The following is a 25779-nucleotide window of genomic DNA, read 5'->3' as shown; positions in this document are numbered from 1 at the left end:
TCTATTGAAAAGTAATGGAAGGCCTTATTCAGTGTTGATGCACCCTTTCAAGTAATTTACTTCATCAGCGCTCATTCCACACAATCACTGAGGGGAAATGAATTGTTGGAGTGTCCTGTTATTAAAAAAGATCAGAAATTAGACCTCTCATTTTCTACTTTGTTGGAATCTTTGGCAGCAATAGGAGCTGTAGGAGGAGTCTTCTATGAATGATCCTACAAGCTTGGCACAACTTAACTTTGGAAGTTTCTCTTATTCTTTGCGGCAGAAACGTTCAAGCTCAGCCAGGTCTCTCCAGAAATGCTGTACTGGGTTCAGGTCAAAACCCTAGCTATATAATTCTAACGTTCAGAGTTTTACTAAAGCCATTCCTTTCTTGACAGTATGCCCTGGGTCATCAACTTGTTATAACATAAATCTTCACCTCAATTGGAACAGAACTCTGCAAAAGGTTTTCACTCATGATTGCTCTGCTTTTCCACATCCATCTGCTTTTTTACGGTGATTGTCACCTTACTATGTGCTGTGCTTTTCTTCTGCAATAATGAATAAAGTAATATCATATGGCTGGTGTTGTCCTCGCACACCATTCATAATTGTCGCCTAATAGTTCAGTCTTCCTTTCACCAAATCCAAGGATTTTCAGCCCCATTTATGGTCCGGAACAGATGGATTACCTCAATCTGGTCATTCTACAGAGACTCAACTCAATTTTATTATTCTTCCACATAAATAGCATACAAATGTCATAATATAGTTTTTTTTTTTTTTACAGTAACTATTATAATTGTAGAAAAACAAAAAAATATTGTAGCATACATATGATACACTCCCTGTTGGTGTCTCCACTGTTGTGTGAAGCTTAGGTATTTTGGAGCTTGGGAAATAATTTGTAACTATCTCTACACATGATCCTCTTCTTTAGGTGTGCCACTGGTTACCATGGTAACCCAGGGATGCCAGGTGGCCGTTGTGAGGAGTGTAAGTGTTCCTTATGGGGGGCGTTGCCCGGACCATGTGACCCGGTCACGGGCCAGTGCCGGTGCAGAGTTGGGGCTTCAGGAGTGTCGTGTGACCAGTGCATGGAAAGGCATGTGTGTGGACCATCTGGGATCATCTGTAAGACTAACACACATTTTACTTTTTTTTTTTTTTTTTTTTTTAAATCAGCCTTTGTTTTCCTGTTTTGAGCTTTCTTCTTCTATCTTGAAGGTTCATATTTTACTAGAAGTGTAGCTGAAATACGGTGATTTACCACTGAATGAAATTTATTATTAAAATCATAATGATTCATCTGTGACTATAAAAACTATCACAAAAGTAACCCAGCTTTATGGTATACTTTATGAATCCTCCTGGCATCCTCTTTTGCTTTTTCCTCATTTCCTCTACTCATTTCTGGGGCTCAACCGTCTGCAAAGTCACCCGATGTTGTGATTTTTACTTTATTTTGGCAATGAAATTTAAATCAGAGGCCTTTTTTCCTAGTTGCCATGGGAGACAGGACATTGTGGCAGAAGTCAGATTCAATTAATTTGGAAAATAATTTCAATGTCATTTGGACCTAATTCAAACTTAATATGACCATAATGGCACGGCCAATTTGGTTCTATTAGCACATCTAGAGGTGAGTGTATGCACGCAAGGAGAACATGGAAGAAAAGGTCGTAAGACAGAGGCTGATGTAAAACTGGAGCTGCCAGGTCTGTAAGAAAATTGCTTGCTCATGTCTGTGTGTTCAGAAACAAAACATGTGTTCATAAATTGGCAGTTCAAGCATTGGTTGATGTGCACCCTGATATGAAACCATTCGCCTTTGCATCCAGGCCATAAAGGCTGGTCCTGGTGTTGATGGTTTACAATCAAACTGCTGTTCACTTGAGGAATGATGGCACTCTGCATTTTACCTAAGTTCTGTTTGACAGAACTGAGCACTTTAGGACACCGTACTCGAAATGTAGATTTCACATGTCAGATGTCACATCTGCTGTATAACATAATTTTATTTTACAAGTGATGTCATACACTCTGTTACATTATTAAACCTTGCCTGTATCTACCTGAGAAGTTGTACTCAAAATGTGATTACTAATTCATTAAGACCTAGTGTAATATATTAGTTTGATTTTGCCCATGTCTAGAGGGTGCTTTAGATCAGAAAGAATTACCTTCAGGAAGAAACATATGCTGCAATAGGTGAGACATGCTCCGAATATAGATAAATCCCTCTGCTTTACAGTGTCATGTTTTATTTTTTTTTTATTTCATTCTTTAGTAATTTTTTATTTTATTTTTTGGATTTTTGATTTCTATATTATATTATTTAGGTGTGAAAAGTTTGATAAATACCGGGTTGGGGGTTAGACAAAAGGAGCTTAAACAGAACAGAACACACAAGGAAAATTTGTGTAAAATTTAAATGAAATAGAAAACGGATAAATAAGATTAAAGACCAACACAATCTTAACACAGATTTTGCTCTGAAGCTTTACTTTATTTGTCCGAATAAGATTTCACAAAACTATACTGCTGACAGCCACTCCCATTATAAATTGAAATGCAGGCCATTGTTTTCTCATTCTATATTTTTAGGTATACAGAAAAAAATGGATCTACCTTGCACTACCTTGACAAATTCCCACAGGGCTCATACACCTGATGCAAAGTAATCCAGTGTGTTGCCAGTCTGCAGGACTGCCGAATTTCGGCTTCACTCTTCACTAAATCGATCCAGCTTTTCTCATTCTCATTGGTCCTCTGCAAATAAAGTAGAGAGCCCGAGTTCTGCAGATTCTGGTCCCCAGAAAGATGCATTTCCAATATAAATACAGAAAATTTAGCTTGCTGTTTGGTAGTCTGAGATTAATGTATTGTAGTAGGCCTATTTATAACATTCGAGTGTTGGGGTCAGCTTTTACTGACCTCATATGCTCAATTTCGCTGCATTATGGATTTATGATTTTAGACTTGCCTAAAAATTCTGAGCAAAAATTAATTAAATCAGTTCAGTAAAATGCATTTACGTGCTTTATAGCAGCTACTTTCAAAAACACATAACTTGTTTCCATGTAAATCTCTAAAACTTTAAGGTTAACATTTTCTCAATCTTTACTTTTCTACATTTGTAAACAGCTGCATATTGCTCCAAAAGCACACCGAGGACTTAAAAAACAAACACCGGAGGGTTTATGATGACAAATGACTTTTTTTTATTATTTTTTTTTATTTATCTATATGCTAATTATAATAAGTGTCATTAACACTTAACATGGGCAGACTTGAACAAAGTACACTTCTTGAATGTAAAACTATAACACGTCACCTCAAAGATTAATTTTCAATGTAACTTAAAGCAAACCAAAATCAAATTTATGTGTAAATCTTCTTGACAAATAATGTTAAGCAGAAGCAGCCATCCAATACTTCAAAAGTAGAAAGTCATGGAAATTGGACTTTGTGTGAATCATCACAACTTGTACGTATGCTGCAGAATATGTTTTCACACGGTGTGGAAGTTAGTGAATGTAATCCTTCATAAGTGAGGCTCTTTGATGACTTCGGTTTGACAAGCAGCACCCATAAACAATGTACTGCATTAACGCACATGTGCTTATATGCGTCTAACTGCATTAATGCAACAATTTGTGCTTTCTGGTTTTGTCAGACATTGATAGACTATTTTATTTAATTCATCTTTGATTTCCCTTGTCAGAAATGTTAATTTGTGCAATAAATCAGTTTGAGGCTACAGAAGGTTAAATAAATTCTCACAACTTACAGAAAATGTGCATGTGTGTCTCAGTGAATTCCCAAGTGTATGCATGTGCATTAGCGTGTGTTTTTTTTTTTTTTTAAGCCTGCAGTGTGTGCTCATAAAAGGTGTTTTTGCCTCTCTGTGCTGAATTTCATGTATCAGCAGCCCTGCTGCCAGAGCCACTTTAACACAGAGACACAAGCAGGCACCACGGTCACATGTTGATAAGCTCACACATAAAGCATACTGTATAAGCTCACATTCAATTGTAAAAATGCATCTTTATGACACAACAACATGCTGACTGTTTGGAAAACTCTCAGATGGATTATACTGGCCTTATTACACACTTCCTCATGCCTAACTGCCTTTTTATCCATTTCTCTAGCCTGTGACGATGAGTGCTCCGGTTTGTTGATAAGTGATATGGATCGCCTGTATCGCATCATCACTGATGTCACTCTTACCACACCCCTCCCACCACCTTATAAGGTGTTGTACCGCTTTGAGAACATCACAGAGGAGCTCAAGGTAAGGAAATCTACATGAGTGGATAGAAAGTATATTTTTGGTGACGTCTTCATTTCAAATTCACTGTCAAGAGTGATTAATCCAAAATAGTCACTTTAAGCTGCAAGATGTGTAATAATTCATGAGGTCATATGAAAAAAATCTACTCTTAACTCTGAATGATGTGCAATGTCCAGAAACTTGCTACCTGTCTGCTAAATATCACATTGGCAAGAATTTGACCTCAGTTGTGAAACATGGTGGTGATGGTATTATGGTTTAGGCTTGTTTTGCTGCATCTGTCTAGCTTACCGTCATTGATGGACGAACAAATTCTACATTTGTCTGATTAGTTAAATCTGGATTTTCTCAATGTCATAAACATCGCATTAAGTTTTAGGTCAAGTAAAACATTTACGAGCACTGTTGTGCATTTGTGATGTCATACTGAAGGAAGGAACAAAAAAGTATTTAACAAACCGTGTATTTTTTATGATGATTGATTTATGCATATGCTATCTGAGACAGCACACTCTTCTTTCAGCTTACTTAAACGTTACGTGGTGAGGATTTCTGCAAGCTTTTGAAAGTGTAATTTATGAGAACATAGGAACTATAAATGAGCTTTGTCTCATTTAGTTGTTCTGTTCTTAACATACACTTTTGATGTATTGAACTTTGTGATATTTTGGCTGTGTAATTCTTACTTTGTGTATTCCTTGCCCATTGCCCTTGCTTCTCTTCTTTTCAGCACTACAGAACAGGGCCAAAGACTGGTTCCAAAGCCTCACCCCGGGCCACAATGTGTCAAACCTTTCACTCTGTAATTCCTTTATCTCTTTGTTTCTCTCTTAAAGCACATGCTGTCGCCTCAGAAAGCTCCGGAAAGATTATTGCAACTGGCCGACTCCAACCTGGGATCACTGGTCGTTGAGATGGACCAGCTACACAGCAGGGTACAAACCCTTTTGTTTTCCTTTCAATTTGACTGTAGTCTTTGTCTGTCTTTTTTTCACTCTGTCAGTACCAGATGGCATGGAACATATCTAAGCTGTGGCAAACGGTGAGTTATAGCTTAGAGCAGTGGCTGTTCACAGCTAAGACACAAGTCGAGTTTTACCAGGTCTGTTTGATCCCCAGAATGAGAAATTATTACCATATTATGAGATATTGGACACCAGGTTAACTTTAAATGTGCCATCTTTATTTTTTTATAAAAACATTTAGTGTTATCCATCTGATCTAACAAACGCCACATTTTCTACCTGCTTTCTGTTTTTTGTTTTGTTTTTAGATTTCAGACCCTTTTGAATGGCTATTTGTTTGTCTTCTTCATTGTTTTTATCTATGTAGCGCTTTTTTTTTTCCCCAGCACACATCTGCCGCCAGCTGTCAACCAGCAGAATAGTACTGTCTTGTTCTTCTGCACATGCTCAGTATAAATGGAAGAGAAACCAGCTTTTACAAACATGGCTTCAAAATTCGGGCTATCATCTAAAGCTCCACTCCTTTTAATGTTCATGTTAAATGATAAGACAAATAAGAGCTAATGTTCAGTAAAGCAATTTTAAATTTGTTGTCATGAAAAGCCTTTATGCCCCCTGCAACCATGGGTCACTTAATAATATTATAACTTTGCTGGTCACAGACATGAAGATACCAGGTTCAGTATGAATAGTATAAGAATTGAGTTTCACAGTTGTGAAATGAGTTAACCAAAATAGAAACACAACTTTTTAATGTGGGGGGGTCTAAACATACCAGGTGGAGAAAGATAACACTCACATTTTATCCCCCATACTCATACATGCTGCCTAATACATACCAGTTTAAATGATACAACATGACCTTGTCAAATCTTAACAGTAATTTCAGACACTCTCTCTGACTGTGTGTGTGCGAGAGTGCGTGTTTTAAATTGAGTGTATTGGGATGTGTTTTCATGTCTGTCAAAAATTCATCCATCTCTTGTGTTCCTGGTTCTCTTGAGTGTGATGTGTGAGATTGTGTTTTATATTTATGTCAGTATGTCATCCATCTTTTTCTTTGTTTGTACACAATAATATGGATGGTGTGTATGTATTGCTGTCATCTGTCATTTTTTTTGTTTTTTTTACATCTAAGACCTCATCCTTCTTTATTTTTTTTCCTTCCTTGTCTGCTTACACAGAAGTCAGCATGTTAACTTATTTAATACTTGTTTATTATTTTATGATGTATCTGTGTGCTTGTATAGGCCACTAAGGTGTCTGCTGATGGAGAGCAGGTGGAGTACGATGCTGACAGGATTCATAAACGAGCTGAGGACCTGGAGCAGTTCATCAAGGACGCACTGCTGGGAGCCAAAGGTAGCAGAAACAAACACCACCTTTCCTCCATTAGCTGCTCCCAAATCCTGCCAACTTGGTTTTCAGAATGTATCCGTCTATTGCCTCACTAGTTTAATTTGTCTTTGGGGCACATTTCATTATATTCTATTTCATTAAATGTAAGAAATCCTAGTTGGAAATATAGATTATTACATTACAAGTATGTGTGATGTAGGAATATTAGAAGGTGAAAAAGAAACTAATGAATGAATTATGATGATGGGACATTTTAAAAATGTCATTCAGATAAAGGTGCAGCATCTTCAGAAAGAGAGGGGAGCTGAACTGGATATATGATAATTGTCAAGATAAGAGAGCTGTCTTTACTATCGAAACACATTTAGTCTTAGTGCCCAAAATCCCCTTTATGGCACAAGAGATTGTATTTACACAATTTCAAAGGGGGCATTTTCAATGAGAGGGATGACCACAATTGCTTACTACCTCCTTGTTAGCCTACTAATAAGGAAAAAAGTAGCTCAAACTCTGTGGCTAACTGCCAGAGCTCTGTGCCAGCTGCTGGTGCAAAGTGTTGCCTGAAATATAGAGGGAGATCCAGCAGGCTGCAGCATCGCTAACCATGGTGATAGTCAGCCACCAAGATAATAGTGCCCAGTAACTCATTTTACTTTATTTTGTTTTGCAGCTAGTTAGCAGCTAGTGTGCTGTGAGGGTAATTATGTGGCAGCAGGCAATACATGTCGCCAGATGTATTCATGTATGTTGGAAGAAACTGCTTGATCCAACACAAGTTTGCATGCATGCATCTTTTATTGTAGTTGGGTAATGTTCTCTTTGATGACTGTGAGCAGTTCCTGCTAGTCGCTAATATTATGTGTCTGTCTGCTGTTGTACTCAGCATGTAGTGTAAAGTGGGCCTTTTTTTTTTTTGATAAAAATTACTGCCCTCTGAGTCTGAATGAGAGAGGAGAGTCATAACAGTAAATATGCAAGCTAGAGAATAAAAACCAGCTCAGTAAGGTTTTCTTCCTTTGTGGATTTTACACTGTAATTGACCCTTTTCCTATACACATAGAATGTAAAAAAAGGTTGCCTTTCATTAAACAACATATAATTTAACTAATCAGTAGTTTGTTTTTTTCTAAATGCTATAATCCCTTTATTATGCTTTTATCCTATGTTTTTGTTTAGCTACAAACCCCAAATATTAGTCATTTAGCCATAGCTTGAAGTTTAAAAGCAGGCAAGACGCTAGTGTAAAACATTCTCTCCAATGCAGAACTTCTGTGGTTCTGTCCAGATGGTTCACTCTGACAGCAATGCCTTCTGATGAAGGAATTTCACTCTCATATAGAGAAGGCAATTGTTCACTTCAGCCTCAGTATCCTTTTGCTGTTGCAGCTTCTGCATCTCTTCCTCTTCATTGGATGTGTGGGCAGCTTTTTAAAAAATACATTTTTTTATTAGTTTCCCTTTTCTTCTGTCACCTCAGGAGAAAAAACGAGTCGAACATGTTCTCTGTTTAAGATCTCTTTAGAACATCCCCTGCGAGGAGAGCCATTTGTTCCATTTTAAAGGTCAAGGTGGTTGCTTGTCCTCGTCACTCTATTCTTGGTTTTTTTCTTTGAGTTCAGTATCAACCGGTATGTATATTTTTAATGTGTAAAAACAACTTTTTGGAAAAATATAAAACAGCACATCTAAATGAAGCTAATTATATTTGATGACAAATTTTTCGTAGTTATCATAAATCTTTATCTGTCCAAACTTTTTGAACTATTCTTAGCACTTTTGTGACTTCTCATTCATTCTGGCTGAAAAAAAAAGGTAATTATCCAGATAACCGTTTTAGCTCTTATGTCTTTAAGCGCAGTCTTTAAGTCTTTGATGTTCTTTTACATTTTGCAGTAGTTGCATTGTCTTTTGATGCATTGTACACATTTCTACAAAGACTGACCTGCTTGCACGCTCTTCCCTCCAGCTCTTCCTGTTTTTATTTTAATTGTGCCACTCGCTGACAGGTTCAATTAAAATCAGGAAATGCACTTCTGGCTGAAACCTGAACCAAGCATCACGTATTGAAATGTAATTTCTGGCAGACGGGAGGTTGGTGTCACTAACCATAAACTTGGCTTAAAGAGGCGGTCAGTGGGTTGGAAGTTAAAACATTGTGATACAGACAAAGTAAATCACTCTAGTCTTGTTTGTCTCTGAAGTGAGGGAAGTTACTTATTCATTTTTTTAGGTGAGACAAAGTAGCCACTAGACAGCCATTATACAATTAAGTTACATGCAGATGTAGATATGTTACAGAAGATGAGCCTGGTCTGCCAACAAGACGCTTGTAGTTCAGGAGGAGTTCCTTCTGTGGGAGAACACCCTGTCATGAGGATGTTGCTATATAAAATGTTGAAGGAATGGAGAGGAAAAAAAAACATGCTACAGCTTCTTTAACTGGACAAGAGAATTTGATGTCAGAATGAAAAATATAACGCTTTGTACATCTGCAGTTGCATGAAATTAAACTTATTATTCTAAAAGCAAGCCAGTGAATTTTAAGATTATGTTATTTCCTAAATCATTTGTTTTGAAATATTGTCTTTATATATTCACAAATTTTATAAATGGTCCATTAAGTGTCAACACTAAAAAAAAAAAGAGTTTGTTAGTGGACGTTATATATGTGATGTCTCTGTAAACTCCGTTGATCGTGAGTTTATGGCTTTTAAATCAATCTTGACATTTCCAACTGATTTCTAGTTGGACTAAGCAGGTATGATTGTGAAGTAGCTTATTTCCCCCCACACTGATGTTGAAAACACAAATATGCTCCACATATAACTGCGGTTCAAATAATTTGTTATTTTGATGACTATTATGAATATTTTATGGCTTCTGGGAAGAAAAGAAAGTCACCAAACCAACACATTTGGGCTGGCTGTGATGAAACTATCCTCTCGTTGTTGTTGCTCCAAGCTCTCTGGCCCTCTGCCTAATCACAGTGTGATTATTTTGTGTGTGTGTGTGTGTGTGTGTGTTTCTGAGAGAAGAACGGAGAGAGAATGTGCCGTGGCTCACTGGATGATTGAGAGTAGCAATTAGAGACTTAATTAGTGGCTATCACAAGCACACATATATATACACACCAAATACACAAACACTGATGTCAGTGTGCAAAGTCATACAACTGTGCGCACTCACACACACACACACACACACACACACACGCATGCATAACAAGGCAAGAAAATACTGTACACACTTTCGTGAGTTTCTGTTCTCATGTTTACTAGATACCGTAATATGATTCCATCCACGTTTTAAGTGTTTAATTGGTTTTTAAATCCTACTATGTAATTATATGGCTGTGACACACACTTATAGATTAATACACTTACACACACACTTGTCCAAATGCAACAGGCGCACACACATACACACTTGTGTTACAGCTGTTCATTAGCATGATGACTTTACTTACGTCTTGCTCTAATCACTTCACGTTTACATTTCACATGAGAGAAAAAGCTGCATTGCCACAACTGTGCATGCGCAGACAACCACACACACGCACCCCTATAAAGATTCACACATAAGCTATTGAGATTTCAACTTGCTTTAATCATATCAAGTTTGCGTTTCAAATGAGAAAGAAATGCAACATCACTGCAGACAGATCACACACATACAGCTTACTACATTCAAACACACACATTATGGAAATGTGTGTACACACTTTCCCCTCCGATGGTTTGCTCCTGCACATACGAATACACACAAACACTCCTCATTAAGTTCCAGCAGTTTGAGTATTATTCAAGTGAGCCTTGGAGTGTTTTAGTGTAGTTTCATCATTGATTAGTTTGAGATTTCACTGCCTTTAATTTGATAAAAGCAGGGCAAACATGCAGCTGCCAAAACCACTGGCCTTGAATGATGTTAAAACGGATCAACTGTGTTTGTGTGGGTAACTCTTGAGTGTGTGTTCAAATGAGCGAAGCTCAAATGCCATGATTTAGTCCGATTTTTTTTTTTTATCTGTTTGCTGGTTGTACATTCTTATGAAGAATAGACATACTGTGCTTTATGTTTCTATATGTATATAAAGGATTTCTGAATTCAGTAGCAATGCTTTTACTCAATGTTGTAAACATCTGTTTGGTAGATGATGTCATTTTTAGTCACTGAGCACAAATGTTTTCTCTGTTTATCTAAATAATGTATTACCTGCATTTGAGTATCTGAGTTTCTTTATTTGTTGGTCAGTTGGTTATTTGATCTGTTTGCTATTTTGGCTTCTACTGAAATATGTCTTCAGCTTAATATTTGAATTATTTCTAAACATCATCCTATTTGTAATATCAGAGATTTGCAAGCATAATGACGTAATTCGATTGGAGCTGTCTCCATTGCTATTGCCTAGTTATATTAGCAGCTAACACTATAACAGTTTCCTAATTATGATGACAAACTTACACAGAGTTGAGGCTCCGTTTTTTTAAATAAATGATGATCTGTTGGTAGAAATGCAATATAGAGTCCATATATCCTTTCATTGGTGTGGAATTCATGTAAGAATAAGAATTATGGTTTCATCAGGTGAGCCATTTGTATCAATAAATCCTCGTCCTCAGAGTCCACCAAACCACAAAACCATGTTTCTGTTGTAGAGTGAAGAACGGAGTGGGCTCATCATTTGTTTACCTACCTCTGTAGTTTCTTGCTCTCACTGAGAAAGGAGGGTGAGGCAGAGGTTATTCAGGTGGTTGTCATCTTCAACTTTACAATTCGACGTCACTAAGTCTTATATGCTGTGCCTTTAAGACCTTTATTTTCAGCTCTAAACTGCCTGTTTTAGTTGTTTTCAACCAGATAAAATTAGTAATTAAACTTTTTTTTTCTAAAGATACATTAAAAACGAAAATGAAGCTAAAACCAAAAGGAAAAAAAGGGAAACAGTTGTTTATGTAACAGTTTGCTAACATGATAGTTAACATTTCTGCTTGTTTTGACATCCACCTCTCCCAATTGCAAAAGAAAAGTCAATAAAAACTATCAGTACAAAAGCTAAATAACACACATCTGAAGGCATTTTAAGCTATATATACATTTCCTAAGGTTTCCTTGTTCAAATAAACTTAAGTGTCACTTTGTCTCAGAGGCAATAAAAGCAAAAGTGAAATATAATATTTTTTAGTGCTTGTACGACTGCAACTACATGAACTGAATCTGTCCATCTGCAGTATTCTCACAGCAGTCTTTCTGTGTGTCTTTGCTTCCAGACCTCCAATCCAAGGCTGCAGAGCTGAACCAGACCCTCTCGCGGAAAGATGGAACTCCAGACAAAAGCCTGAGTGAGATGAAGGAGGACATCCAGGCCATGCTAGCTGAGATGAGAAAACGACAGCTTGGAGGGAAGAAAATCACTGCTGAGGAGGAGGAGGAGTATGGAAACACACAACTGCACACAAACACACACACAACAGAGGTCATGTAGCTCTCTCTCCCACACACAACAAAAACACTGATTTTGAGAAAAGTAGCAAAAACATTCTTTGTTTTAAATAAATGTGAATAAAGCCAGCTGATGGTTTCTTAATGAATAGACCAAAGAATAGCAAGGGGTTAACTGAGTATTGTTATTATTGTACTTTGCATTAACATTTAATCTCTTTTTTGTGCTTTTGTTTATTTTTGTTTGTAGCTGTTTCTTATTTATTTATTTATTTTTTTATTTTTTACTGCTTTCACCTTGTGTGTCTCCCATTTCCTGCCACCTACTAGAAGGAGTCTTGCTTGTTTTAGTGTGGAATATTTTCTTATATCCATTTTAATATAAACCTAACAACAAAGAGAAAAAAAAAGTTTTCAATAGGTCCCTCTTAAATAGTCACATATTTGATAAGTAATTAATCCCATAAATATTCCAGCACACCAGTTGTTTGCATTGGTTTTGCAGTTTTTCCATAATCTAAATTATTCAGGACACTCATGAAGCTACCTTTGGAAGCAGATTAAATCAATAATTCTGAAGTATGCATTGTGTTTCTTTTTGTTAATGTAACATACAAATAATTGCAGACTTGATGTTCAGTCATTTTTTCACAAATCAGACAGTAGTTTCAGTTGGAACCTCTTGCACTCTTATGTAAAACGGCACAGCACTCAGAAGTGGCTGCAAAATGGTTCGCTTGTTTCTTTGAATGTTTTTTTCTTTTATCTGATTTCTTTCTTTTTGTTGACACTGGAGACATGAGGCGTAAACACTGAGCAGACATCTAATAGCTGCATGTCCTAAAGCCACGACTTTGTTGATGTTAAAGCAAAGTGTTTCTCACACTGTTGCTCTCATTAGGTTCTCTCAAGGCGTTCAACAGAGTTAGCAATCTATTCTCCTCATACCTCTTTCTGTCTCTTTCAGCAGTAAATGTTGACGAGGTCGATGAGTTAATTAAAAGTACCACCGTAAGGGCAGAAACAGAGACATGAGGATACAAAGAACGTGTAGAGAGATGGAAAAACAGAGGGAGAGAACAGCTGACAGATGGGCAGAGGGAATGAGAGAAATGGGGACAAAGGGAAATTGCCACAGTCATTGAAGGACTTGTCTGTTTGCTGGCTGTTGATTATCTGACCTAACCCTGAGGGGAGGTTTTAACCCGTGCTGCAGAAAAAAGAACACAAGCAAAATTAAAAGGATGATTTAATTAAATAATTAAGGCTGGCAGTCGTATACTAATTAGAATATTTTTTTATATTGCATATATTTTATCAATGTGTAAATATGCCATTGCAGATTTTAGGCTTTATTCCTAAACTGTACTGTCTTGCTGTCTTTTATAATATTTGAACAGTCAGATGGGTAGTTATTAGACAACCCCTTCTTTTCCTTCATTTCTAATCAGGTTTTTCTTGCTATTCCCCAAAGGGTTAATTAAAGTTATCATATCCAGTCATTAGCTTCTACGTATCCCCAAACTGTGTGAAATTGTCCTCCAAGTGATGTTAACTGGAGGACACTAGATCCTTGTTGTCCTAATTAATGCTGTTAGAAAATAAGAGTCATTAAGGGACATAATAATAAACATTTTGCTATTAAAGGTTTTTTTTAAATGCTTCCAAAGTGAGGAGGCACACTAAAGTATCTGTTAAAGCAAAGCAAAACATAATGAGAATATTTGGAGTGAGCTAAGAACTGCATTACTTAGTAGGTGGACCAAATGTTAGAACCCCTTGAAGGCACGTTAATAATTGCAGGTTGCTAGCAAGGATCTTTTTGTATAACTTTTTGACAAACAACATAGAGACAACAAATGTTTTTATGATTTGTGTTGAACAGTCGAGTCTTGTTTAAAGTCTATCATGCAGTTCAACTTTCTATACTATGGTCTGATTGAATACTTGAAACTTAAAAGTAAATGGATGTCCATCCTTTTTTTGAATGAACAGTACTTAGGTGAATTGCAATTCAAATTAGTTATCTCACACTCTCTACTTGAGGCTATCAGTTCATTAAAATAGTGCTGTTGTTTTGTGGACATGGCTCAACAGCTTTTTTTTTTTCTTACTGTTAAACATCCTGACAAATTATCAAACATACGAAATGTTTACAGCTTTGAATCTTTTTCCCTTCTCTACGTTTTTTTATGTCTTAACACCCGCAAACCCAAACTGATGGAGTATCCAGCAGAGAAAGTACAGGGCTTATTCTTTCTCTGCTACACTCCTCACCTGAAATGTGTAAATCTGCTTCCCAGTGCTGCTATTTTGCATTTTACTAGTCCACCCTAGAATTCACAGGCAGCCTCAGAGTCCTTATAGGGAGGGATGAGATTTCTCGTATGAACTGTAATTGGAGGGAAAACAGTCGCAAGGCTGTGAATTATTAATGAAATGTCTTTTCAACAAAGCATAATCACAGTTGAAAATTATTTTGATAATGCAGAGTCTCGGAATAGTTGCTTCAGCTTATGATGCTGTATTTGTTGCATTACGTTGAATATTCTAATAAAAACTTTTGTCTTTGAGGTGTCTTCATGAGACATAAAGGCCTTGTGATTAGTTCCAAGGCATACTACTGAGAAATGATTTATTCCTGTGTTATCTGTTGCTTGTATTAATATAGCATGCCATGCTGCAGTGTGCATTAACACGTGTTGCTTCAGCCGTTGACCCACCCGCAGGCAAACACAAATGTGCATTCGCTTGATATTTGAAATTTTTACAATGCTACAATTTAATCAAATTTAGCCTGAGGCATCAATAGAAGAAACTGTTGTTCTATGGAGCTGTTCTTGTCTTGACCCTTGTCACACATCAGAGTTGCTCTTTTCTCGTTTATGAAGTTTTGTATGCACATGTAATAATTCAAACCGCTGTACAGCTAAAACATGAGTAACACTGTGCATGTAAATAATCCATCCTCCATTCTATTCTTCCAGGCTTGCGGCAGAGTTGTATCAGAAAGTTAAACGAATGTTTGGCGATCCCCATCAGGCCACAGAAGACCTGAAAGCAGAGGTAATGATAACCTCTTATTTGTATTTTTTTTTTTTTTTTTTTTATCCTAAATGATTGAGATTAACTTGATACCTCTGTGTTGGCTTTCAAAGATTAAAGAGAAGCTCTCAGACCATGAGGGGAAGCTCCAGGAGGCTCAAGATCTACTGAATTCTGCCCAAACAAAGACTAGACAGGCTGGATCACTGGCTGAGCAAAACCAAGCGAACCTTACAGTTCTGGAGGTAAAATGCAAGTTTTAAACACACAAACAATGGTTTACTTCTAAAAGAAAATAAATAAATAGAAAAAAAAAAACAAGCATGTTTTTCATCGGCACTTTTGGGTTTCTCTTATTTTTACATTTGACTAGAAAAACAATGCATCTTCAGTTTTGTGATGAAACTTCCAAGTAAGTAAATTTGTATTGAACAAGAAGTTACTTGCAGATAGTAATTGGTTAAGAAGCATAACCTTACAGCGAGTTAAAGCAGAGGTGTGTAGTAATTCTGCCTCTGTGAAAAACTCCAGTTAACTTCACCCAGCACCTCAGTATTTTGCACAGCTAACTGATTCAGCAGCAGAACATTTGCTGTTAAATTGTGAAAAATGAATTTAGCATCTCCCAGTCACAATGTTGCTCCATTCCATGTCCATTGAGCACCATCCACATTCAGCTCAGTCCCCGATCTTATGTAGTTTATTGCACACTCTCTCCTGTGTTTCTGACAGATGGAACAGCCATGCTTGTCAAACGAGCTGATTCCTTCTGAACTGACTGGAATATATTAATATTGAAAATGGCTGTGTCACACCCCCTTTGCACCATTGCTTATGGTCACATTGGCAAGCGTTTTCCAGCCTTCAGGCATTTGCTTTAACAAACTCAGATCCATAATGTTAACTGTACTTTACTGCTGTTACTATGAGTAATGCATAACGGGGTGCATTTTCAAATTGTACACATAATTCCTTGAAATTACAAAATTGTACAACTTCTTATTAATCTCATAGATTAAATCTCCCATTCTATAAATCTCAGACCGCTTAATCTTATTTTCCATTTAAGCCCGTGATTTATCAAGCAAGGAAAGCTTAGAGGCAGAATCTGTCCCAACCAGAAATAAAGCAAGCTTTTATCTGGAAAATTATGATGCATGTCCTCGAGTAAGTATTCTCCTCGTCTTTCTTTCTTGCCCTGACCATGCTGTCTTTTACTTTATAAAGAAAAGCTTTCCATTAATGAAGGTTAATTTTAGTCTGCTTATTAATTGTGTGTCCTTCAGGTGCTTTTATTGTTTTGTTTTTTTATAAGAATCACCTTGTACCATAAATAAGTTGATAGATTTCGTCTGTATTGGAAAAATCCTCCAATGATTGCTCTTTCATTATACAACAGCTCACAAAATTTCAGTTTATATTGAATATTCACATCCATACAGACACCCTCATACTTTAATATTTGTGGTGTTGTGAGAAAGGTTTTTTTTTTTTTTTGTCATGCAATATTTATTAGTATATTTGGTTTAAAACTACTGTATGATTGTTGTTTGAATTTGAGGTTACTACAACACAAGCTCTGCTGGTGGCGTTTTTCATGCACTGAAATGCTAGAAAATGTCACAGTTACAGATCCTGGTTTGTTTCAATGCAGAGAAAGAAATCTGCAGTTGGAGCGGTGAAACAGGAAGCTCAGAAGGTCATTGGAGAGGGAGAGAATCTTCTTGAGGAGGCAAATCAACTCTCTGACAACATCAACAAGGAGCTAGAGGTATTAAAATAGTCTGTTGAATCCCTGGAACTTTTTAAATCCTCCATCTAGTGTTCTGCGTAGTGCCAGGTTTTTTTTCTTCTCAGTTTTGACTTGTTCTGTTCTGTTTTTCTTTAATTTGAATAACGTTGGCATGAAATAGATAATTAATAAGGATATTGCATACATGACAGTATGGCAGCCATATATACTCGAGTACAATATGAATCATTCAGACCCTCTGTTTTCTATCTTAGGACCTGGAGGAAATGGGAAGAGAGCTCAGTCCTCTTCATGACCAGCTGGATAATAAAGTCCGTCGCCTCACTGATGGCTTGGGTGACGGCGGACTGGCTAATCGTGTGCTCGATGCAGAGGAACATGCCAAACAGCTGAATGAATCTGCAGCTATTTTAGATGGGTAAATATAACATGAATATATCTTCACTAATCTGTATATTTACATTCACGGTGTAGGTTGGGATGCAAAGTAAGGCTGAAGTGGTCACTTTAGGTTGATTGTGATTGAGTGACAGGAAATTGTTCCGATTGTTCTTACATTCAGATAATTGTTTAACATTCAACAGCTGCTGGTTATAGTTTCTTTTTCTCTTTAGAGTCTTAAAGAAGTTGATTACCTGAAGTTTTTTGTGACAGAGCTGAAAGGCATTAGCGGTCTTAAGAAATCACCTCAACCTTTTGGTCTCTGTACCATGTTTGAGGTGTTCTTCTTTCAACATTTTTAGACTCAAAGATTCATGGAAAAGAAGTTTGGGGTGAAAAAAAAAAAAATTCTGTCAGCTTAATGTTCCAGGTGACAACAGTTGATATTGACAAATGGACATTTTTTAAATTTATTTACAGCCTCCAGAGACTTAAAATGAAATTGTTAAACAAAATGAGAATAATGGCTTTAAGTGGAAATGTATGTCATTTTACAATATTTTCCCTCTTCTCTCTTCTAACAGTATTTTGGCTGAAGCCAAAAATCTCTCCTTCAATGCAACAGCTGCCTTCAATGCCTATAGTAACATTAAAGCCAATGTTGACGAAGCGGAGAAAGAGGCAAAGGCAGCCAGACAGAGGGCAAATGAGGCGCTGGCACTGGTAAGAGTACAAAAACATACACATCTTTAGAACATATTCAAAATGAGCTCTTTTACCGAATACACACTACCAAAAGATGAAATGTACTTACTGTATCCTTATGCTGTATGTAATCCACCTCAGATTCAAATACTGTATACACACTGTACTAAGCGCAAGTATTTCAGCTATCCAGACCATAGAAGTGTACTCTCAGCATAAAAGATAATGTGTGTGCCTTGTATGCAGTAACAGTAATGTAGGCTTGTGCTCTCCTTTAGTCATGGCTGAGAGATCAAAGCACTTTTCTGTCCCTCTTCTTCCTCCCCTGCCTTTCATTACAGTATCATCACAACCCACACCTAAAACTCCCCTTTTTCTTCCTTGTATACTCGTTTGATGTACTGTTTTTGTTTATTGTTAGTTTATTTTGCTTTACTCCATTTAATTTTTTGATGTACAACTTTAATCATTCCTTTTTACAGTTTAATCAATAATTCAGTTTAATCTGGCTTAATTTATTTAATTTAAGAATAATCTTCTTTGCTCTTTGTATATAGTTTTAAAAATAAGAATTGTAGCACTAAAGTTGCAAGGAAAGGATGAAAAAAAGAATCAAGAGGTTGAAGGTGTGAGGAATAAAGTCAGCTCAATCCCATTCGTACCGAATCATTTAACAATGGAAAGCAGTGATGCTTTGATCTTATGTAAAGGTAGTACTGTATGCAGACCACTATACCTTTTTTGAATCACAAAGCAGACTTTTCTTTTTCTTATGCGAGTTCAGGAATTTTCTGGAAGCATCTTACTGAAGGCATGCTTAATCACAGAAATGTCACTGCTTTGTCCTGAGGTAGGCTTTAGGTCCAGAGGTTCCAGTAAAGGAGGCAGCTGAAAGTGCCCTTCAGAAGAGTCAGATACTGCTGAGCAAGGCCAAACAACTTCAAAATGATGTCAAAGGTACTCTGATGTGTGTGTGTGTGTGTGTGTGTGTGTGTGTTTACTATATGCTGGATACACAATATTCATCTGAAAATCCCACAAAACACTATAAAATATTCACATACAACTGTTTGGCTGTAAATGTTTCAGAACAGCTAAATTAAATAACCACAAACAAATATGTTGCTACTATGTTATTACTGTAGTTCCAGCATATCTGCAAGTTATCTGGTCTATCGGTTTTAAACTGAATAAAAGTTTTAAATTGCTAATTCATCAAAGCTTTCACTACCTGTAATTTTGCATTTATTGGTTTACTTTTATGTCATTTGAACTACACTTCAAGGTTTTCTCAGCGTGATGCTTTCTCTGACAACTGTACCTCCTACACCTGTTTTTGTTTAGCTTGTCAAAAAGGTGATCATTCTACTGTATGTATGTAATTGAGGTCAAGCCTAGTATGATACATGAAGTGGAAAAATACTGAAAACACTTGATTGCAAACAGCTCAAGAGTTTAAATTTGCAACTCTCACGATGCAGCTGCCTCAATAATAATCACTGTAGGGAGTGGTCACCCTATACTGTAATAGTTTCCAGAGTTTTCCAAGTTTCCACACACCTCATTAGAAATTAGTGGGTAGGTGCGACTGGTACTGTATATCATTTAACACTTAAAAATGAAATGAACATACTGTTAAAGTACATTTTTTTAATAGAGGAGTATGTTAACAGTAAGTTTTTCTTATATAATTAAATTACTTTTATATACAACCATATATAATACTACATATTTCAAATTTCACTGAGCATCTACACCAGAGATGTCCAAAGTCGGTTCTCGAGGGCCGCTGTCCTGCAGGTTTTAGATGTTGCCCTGCTTCAACACACCTGATTCAGATGAAATGGATTTCATCATAAGATTGTGAAGTTCTGCATAAGACTGCTAATGATGCATTGATCTGAATCAGTTGTGTCGAAGCAGGGAAACATCTAAAACCTGCAGGACAGCGGCCCTCGAGGACCGGATGTGGACATTCCTGATCAACACAGACATATTGTAAAACATTCAGCATTTTAGGTGCAAATCATGCCAAGAATTTTGTGGAGCTTCAATAAAGATGTCAACCTAATCTAAGGAAAACTGAGGGATTGACTATGTTTCATGTGTAACTGGATATTTTTGGTTTTCAACAAGCAGTCTTTCCTCGTGTTTTGCACACACGTGACTACGTGGCAGGACTGCCACAGGACGCATGCAGGGAGTGAATGAGGATTAAAAAAAATTTCACCGCCTCCAAAGCTAGAATAGTACATTAGTGAGAACTGTCACAGAGCGGCACGTCATAGAGCATCAGCACATGATGCTGGTGCGGGTGTTGTCATAGAAGATAAAGGGGGTTTCTGTTTTTGCTTTCAGTGTTTTACAGCAATGCAAAAGAATTTCAAAACCTATGATATTTAAGTCATAACTAAAAGTATTTGAATTAACCTTGAGTATTTTGAAACCTCCATTGAGTTTAATAGAACTTTTCATATGGATTGTTTTAAGTAGATCCATGAGATGAAGTGGGAGGGCTTGGTAAATTGGCATGCAGGGAACCTTTTTTGAGTCTTCTCTATCTTTGAAGCAGCTTATCTCTGTCATCCGCCTCTGTATACTTTGCTGTCAATCCCTTTTTCCCATCGGGCAGGTGAAGGGGGGGACTTTATTAGTTCAGAGCTTGGCACCAAATCAAACCATCATCATCATCTACTTTGTGTTTGTTTCTGTCTGTGTAGAAAATGCGGACAGTGTTGCCGGGCTGAAGGGCAGAGTTAAAACGGCAAGAGACAAAACCAAAGATCTTTTCAAAGCTGTTAATGGAACCATGGAAACGCTCAACGCCATTCCCAACGGTATGACTGCACAGCTACACTGTGTGTGTTTGTGTGTGAGCATAGCAGTGGTCACACCTGCACACTTGGAAAAGAGATAAGAGAGCAGATCAATACAATTTTACGGATAAAGGTCAGTTGCTTTGCGGTGATGATGAAAGTACTGGACCAACGTGATGCATACCTATAACAAAACACTTTACATTTGAGTTTAAATCCCAGTGGGTCAGTTTGAAGTAATAAAATGTTTTTTTTTTTTTTTTAATGGGGACCCTTCATGGCAGACAACACCTACAGTAAACGTGAAAATGAATCACAATGGGAATCTGATATTGAACTTTGTTAGCATGCAGGTTGTGGTTCCAAGTGGTTAAGTTGTTTCACAGATGTTACCTGCTAAGCTTGTCATACATTTGTGACAACTGGCACTCAATTGAGTTATTTCAGACGGTAATCTTAAAACAGACATTTGATATTTTTGACATCCTGCTAGTGCTATTTTAAATTTCAAACCTATCACACTGTCATGTGCCACTGTCTGAATCAGTGCGGCTGAGATTAAAGGACAGCACTCACTCTATAAGTAAATCTTGCTCTCTAAGAGTAACTAATATGTGATTAATACTTGTGCATTTTGAATAATGTGGGATTACTCATTTTCACAAGCTGTTTTGTGGTAATGCTTATTTGCTTGGAGGGGAAATTATATATTTGATTTGGGAATTAACATGACAATCAAAGCTTTAAGCCATTTTGGTCAAAATTCATTATGCCGTCTTAGTTAGTGCTGGACTACAAATTTGTGGTGACTTTACGGTTTGAGTATTGACTGGTGAAATGAGCATTGTGCAGACTTGCCACCAGATGAACAGTTGGTATCAAAAAAAGTTTCTTGTTTATGATGAGATATTTAGACAGTTTCATTCAGTTCCTGTGATATTATCAAAACATGGTCAAATTTAGTCACATGCATCCATTTGTTTTCTTTATTCCCTGAAATCAAACATACAACTGCTGCAGTTTAGAGTTAAAAATATTTAAAACTGGTGTGCTGTAAGAACCGAGTGATTTTTGCCACTACAAAGTTAATTTAAATAAGGTCAGAACATACTCTTGAATCTAGGTGGCTTTCTGGCTTAAAATTCAAGCTGGAAGCTGCTTCTTCTTTTTGTTTTAAAATCCTACTGTGACCAAGCAAATGGCAATACTAAATTGATAGAAAATGATAAAATAATGAAAATAAAAAGTCATTTTGAATTTACTAACAGTTCAGCTTAAAGGTGGTACAGTAGTGTAATACTAATCAATTCTTGCATAAGAATTCATCAACATAAGTGCTACCAACAATCATGTTGATGTGGATATTTTCTTGTCACATTATCTAACAGATACAGCTGCTAGGCTTGCAGCTACCAAGGCTGTAGCAGCTGATGCCAACGCCACAGCCATAGATGTGCTGGAGCGCCTTGGAGATTTGAACCTGCGCCTCGGAGGCCTGCAGCGCAACTACAGCGAGCTGGAGGACACGGTCAATGCAGCTAATCAGATGATCCAGGACCCAGAGAAAAACAGTAAAGTGCTTTACTATTGGTTGGTTGCTTTATCCGGTAATATTAAGTAAACGTAGCAGGACCATCTCGTCATATTTTTTTCATGACTCATTTAGAATGTATACAGGCTTCCTTTTCAACTCGGTAAATAAGTACTTACAATAAAATATTATTAATTACATATAAAAACCTTTTTTTTTTATGACCACCTTATTAACTAGTGTTTACTACTTTTTGTGACTAAATTTGATATTGAATTTAAGTCTAAACATTATTGTTCACTTGATTTCTAATTGCTTCTGACTCTTGGTAGATGTGAAATTACTGTATTGTTTCAGTGCCACATAGGATGGTGAACTCAACTGATTTGTAACATTTTTCTCTGTCTCTCTTTCTCATTTTTTCAATCTCCACAGCAATCAGTATGTATATTTCATTTATCTTATTATAAGCATTCATCACTTTAGGTGGTGCACCAATACCACGTTGATATTGCAATGTTAACTCTGTGGCATAGCAGATCATTTTGCTTGTAAAAAGAAAAAGAAAATACTTTTTAAATCCCATTTTCGAATCATCAACATCACTTTGTTAAAATGGTGCTTTGGTCTTAATTAATACCATCTATGTCATTGTGAACATATTTTTGTAGCAAAGGTATTGGTGCACCATGCACTAATTTTACCGTTAATAGCTATACAGTCAGCAATAGCTGCTTCTAATAATGCCTTAGCATGAGAGCTCTGCACTTTGCAAGACATAGAACGGTCTGTTTTAAAATTTATCTTCTAGTTTCTCTGTCTCTTCTTTGTACTTTTTCAGTTTCTGACTTTTTCGGTATACGTTATATGAAATTAAAGTGATTATCTTTACTCTAAGCTACACTAATTGTTTGGCTCTCGCCAGCTTTTCCATTTTTACCATTTCTCTCACTCTTTCTCTGTATTTCTTTTCCTTCAGTGATGTCCTCTCCTGCAAGTTTTCCACTTTCTCCCAGCATTAATATATTTTATTGCTTTATGAAAATAAGAACCGTACTCTTGGGTATACTTATTGTACTTGATCTCTCTCTCTGTCTTCCCTCAGTCCACGCTGCAGGCGCTAAGGTGAAGGATTTAGAGGATGAAGCTGACAGACTGTTGGAGAAGCTGCAGCCAATCAAAAAGCTGCAGGACAATTTGAGGCGCAACATCTCACAAATCAAGGAACTGATCAACCAGGCCAGGAAGCAAGCTAATTCAGTAAGATGTCAAAATGCTAACTATACATCAGTATGCATCTGACACAGTTGTGCAGTAGTTTAATTTGATTTATTTCAAAAGTTGTCTTACATTGTTTTTACTTGTTTATATTTTTAATTCATCATTTGTGCTGTACTTTCTGTAATAGTTTTGTTTAATTTTTTTAAGCAGATGATTTCATGCTCTTCCTACTGAGATATTATTAGATCAGTATAAGTAACATTGTTTAATAACAGACACAAGACTAACTTCACACTATCTTTGCAATACTTTTTTTTAACGCAGTAAGCAGCTTAGGAAGCAGATGATTCAGAGAGTTCATGTCTCATTCACACTGAAACGATACATGTAGCCCCCCTGTTTAAACATGATTTCACCTCTCCTTTCCTAGTGATGCCTCAGGTGACTCCACAAGTCATTTTGATCTTGATCGCTACATTTACTCTTTCTGTTCAGTGTACTGGTGGTCCCTCTGAAAATAATGTCTTCATTTAATGGCTATTCACCCCCAAATATATGCACTTTGGCCCAATCAGCTCTCAAGTATCACTAAGCAGCTTCATCTTCTTGTTGCTCACTTCTGGCTCCAAAAGGAGCAAGATAGCAATGACTTAATCCTGAACTTGAGTGTCCATAATGTTAACACAAACCAATAGATTTGGCAGCTGTAGTTTATGGTCTTGCCCCAATGATTACACTCAAAATAAATGAGAACTTCCAAACCAATTTGTCTTGCTGCATTTGTTTTTCAGTGGCAAACTAGAAATGGAAGGTTAGATAAATGCAACCTGAAATACAATATAAAACCTATAATGAAATAATCTTGATGCAAAAATGTTGCTAACTGTTATTTATCTTTTTGTTTCCAGATTAAAGTATCTGTGTCATCAGGTGGTGATTGTCTCCGCAGTTACCGCCCTGAAATCAGAAAAGGAAGGTACAATACCATCATCCTTCATGTTAAAACCACCACACCTGATAACCTCCTCTTCTATCTGGGATCTGCCAAATATGTAAGTATGTGTTCTGCAAAATTTGTGACACTGTAAAATATAAACAAAAACAGAATGCAGTGTTTGCAGATCTCAAAAAAACATATTGCATTCACAGAAGATCATAGGAAACATTAAATGCTGAAAATGCAACATTTTCCAATTTCATCAAATGTATTATCTTGAATTTGTTGCCGGCAACATTTAAAAAAAAGTTAAGACAGGGCCATTTACAACTGTGTAGCATCTCCTCTTATTTAACAACAGTCTGTAAATATCTGTAAACTGAGGAGACCAGCAGCCGGACCTTTGCGAGTCAAACGTTGTTCTATGCTTGTCTTATATAGGATTCTAGCGGCTCAACAGTCCTGGGTCCAAATTTTTCCAGTTGGTGAAAGGTCTGGACCAGGCCAGTCAGGCACTCAGACCCTTTTACTCCAAAGCCATACTGCTGTTATAGATGCAGCATGTCATTAATCATTGTCTTGCAGAAATTCACAAGATAATGGGAGAATGTGTTGCTCTAAAACTCCCATGCCATTAGAGATGGAGACTTTTGAACTGAACACTGTATGCCAATCTTTGCAGACCCTCCCCGCTTTGGTCCAAAGGACGAGATGCCCAAGATTTTCAAAAACAATCATGAGTTTTGATTAATCTGACCACATAACATTTTTTTACTTTGCCCCAGTCCATTTTGAATGAACTTTGGCCCAGAAATGACTGTGGTGTTTCTGGATCATGCCCACATATGTCAGATCTGTAATATCTCTTTACATAGAGCTTTAACCCATATTTGTGAAAGGGGTGAAATGTGCTCACAGACAGTGATTTTTGAAAGTGTTCAGGAGCTCAAACAGTGATTTCCATAATAGAATTATGCCTGTTTTTAATGCAGTGCCTCCCGAGGGCCTGAAGATCACGAGCATCCGATATTGAGTTTTGATCAGGTCCCTTGCACAAAATGTCTCTAGATTCTCTAAATTTTTTGATTTGATGTACTGTAGATGATGGAATATTCTAAGCCTTCACAATTTTATATTGAGGAACAATATTCTGAAATTGCTCCACAATTTGTTGATGCAATTTTCTGCTGAATCTCTGCCCAGCTTTACCTCTGAGAGACTCTCAGGTACCCAATCATGTTATTGACCTGTTGAAAATTTGAATTGATTGCAACATGTTCCTTCAGCTGTTTGTTTTTAGTACCACTTTCTTTTTCAGCCTTTTTTCCTTTTTGAACCCCAG

At 36.8% G+C, this 25779-nt stretch overlaps 1 protein-coding gene across 7 annotated transcripts in view; it reads left to right on the top strand.

Annotated features, from left to right (window-relative positions):
• Nucleotides 1-25779, top strand: part of lama2 (laminin, alpha 2) — a 177842-nt gene that overhangs the window by 125788 nt on the left and 26275 nt on the right. For 5 of the 7 annotated variants that reach the window (XM_075459601.1, XM_075459599.1, XM_075459605.1 and 2 more), the window contains 15 exons: nt 926-1119; nt 4143-4285; nt 5122-5220; nt 6501-6612; nt 11877-12039; nt 15036-15114; nt 15207-15338; nt 16748-16864; nt 17101-17264; nt 17812-17950; nt 18787-18889; nt 20653-20769; nt 22137-22319; nt 23385-23539; nt 24409-24552. In XM_075459601.1, the coding sequence (XP_075315716.1) occupies nt 926-1119; nt 4143-4285; nt 5122-5220; nt 6501-6612; nt 11877-12039; nt 15036-15114; nt 15207-15338; nt 16748-16864; nt 17101-17264; nt 17812-17950; nt 18787-18889; nt 20653-20769; nt 22137-22319; nt 23385-23539; nt 24409-24552 (2044 nt within the window). The remainder of the gene's footprint in view (nt 1-925; nt 1120-4142; nt 4286-5121; nt 5221-6500; nt 6613-11876; nt 12040-15035; nt 15115-15206; nt 15339-16747; nt 16865-17100; nt 17265-17811; nt 17951-18786; nt 18890-20652; nt 20770-22136; nt 22320-23384; nt 23540-24408; nt 24553-25779) is intronic. The other 2 variants (XM_075459603.1, XM_075459602.1) reach the window with 1 other exon arrangement.

Source organism: Odontesthes bonariensis, chromosome 24 (genome assembly GCF_027942865.1).
Source record: "Odontesthes bonariensis isolate fOdoBon6 chromosome 24, fOdoBon6.hap1, whole genome shotgun sequence".
In the NCBI taxonomy this organism is placed as follows: Eukaryota; Metazoa; Chordata; class Actinopteri; order Atheriniformes; family Atherinopsidae; genus Odontesthes; species Odontesthes bonariensis.
This window is presented reverse-complemented; position numbering and strand designations above follow the sequence as displayed.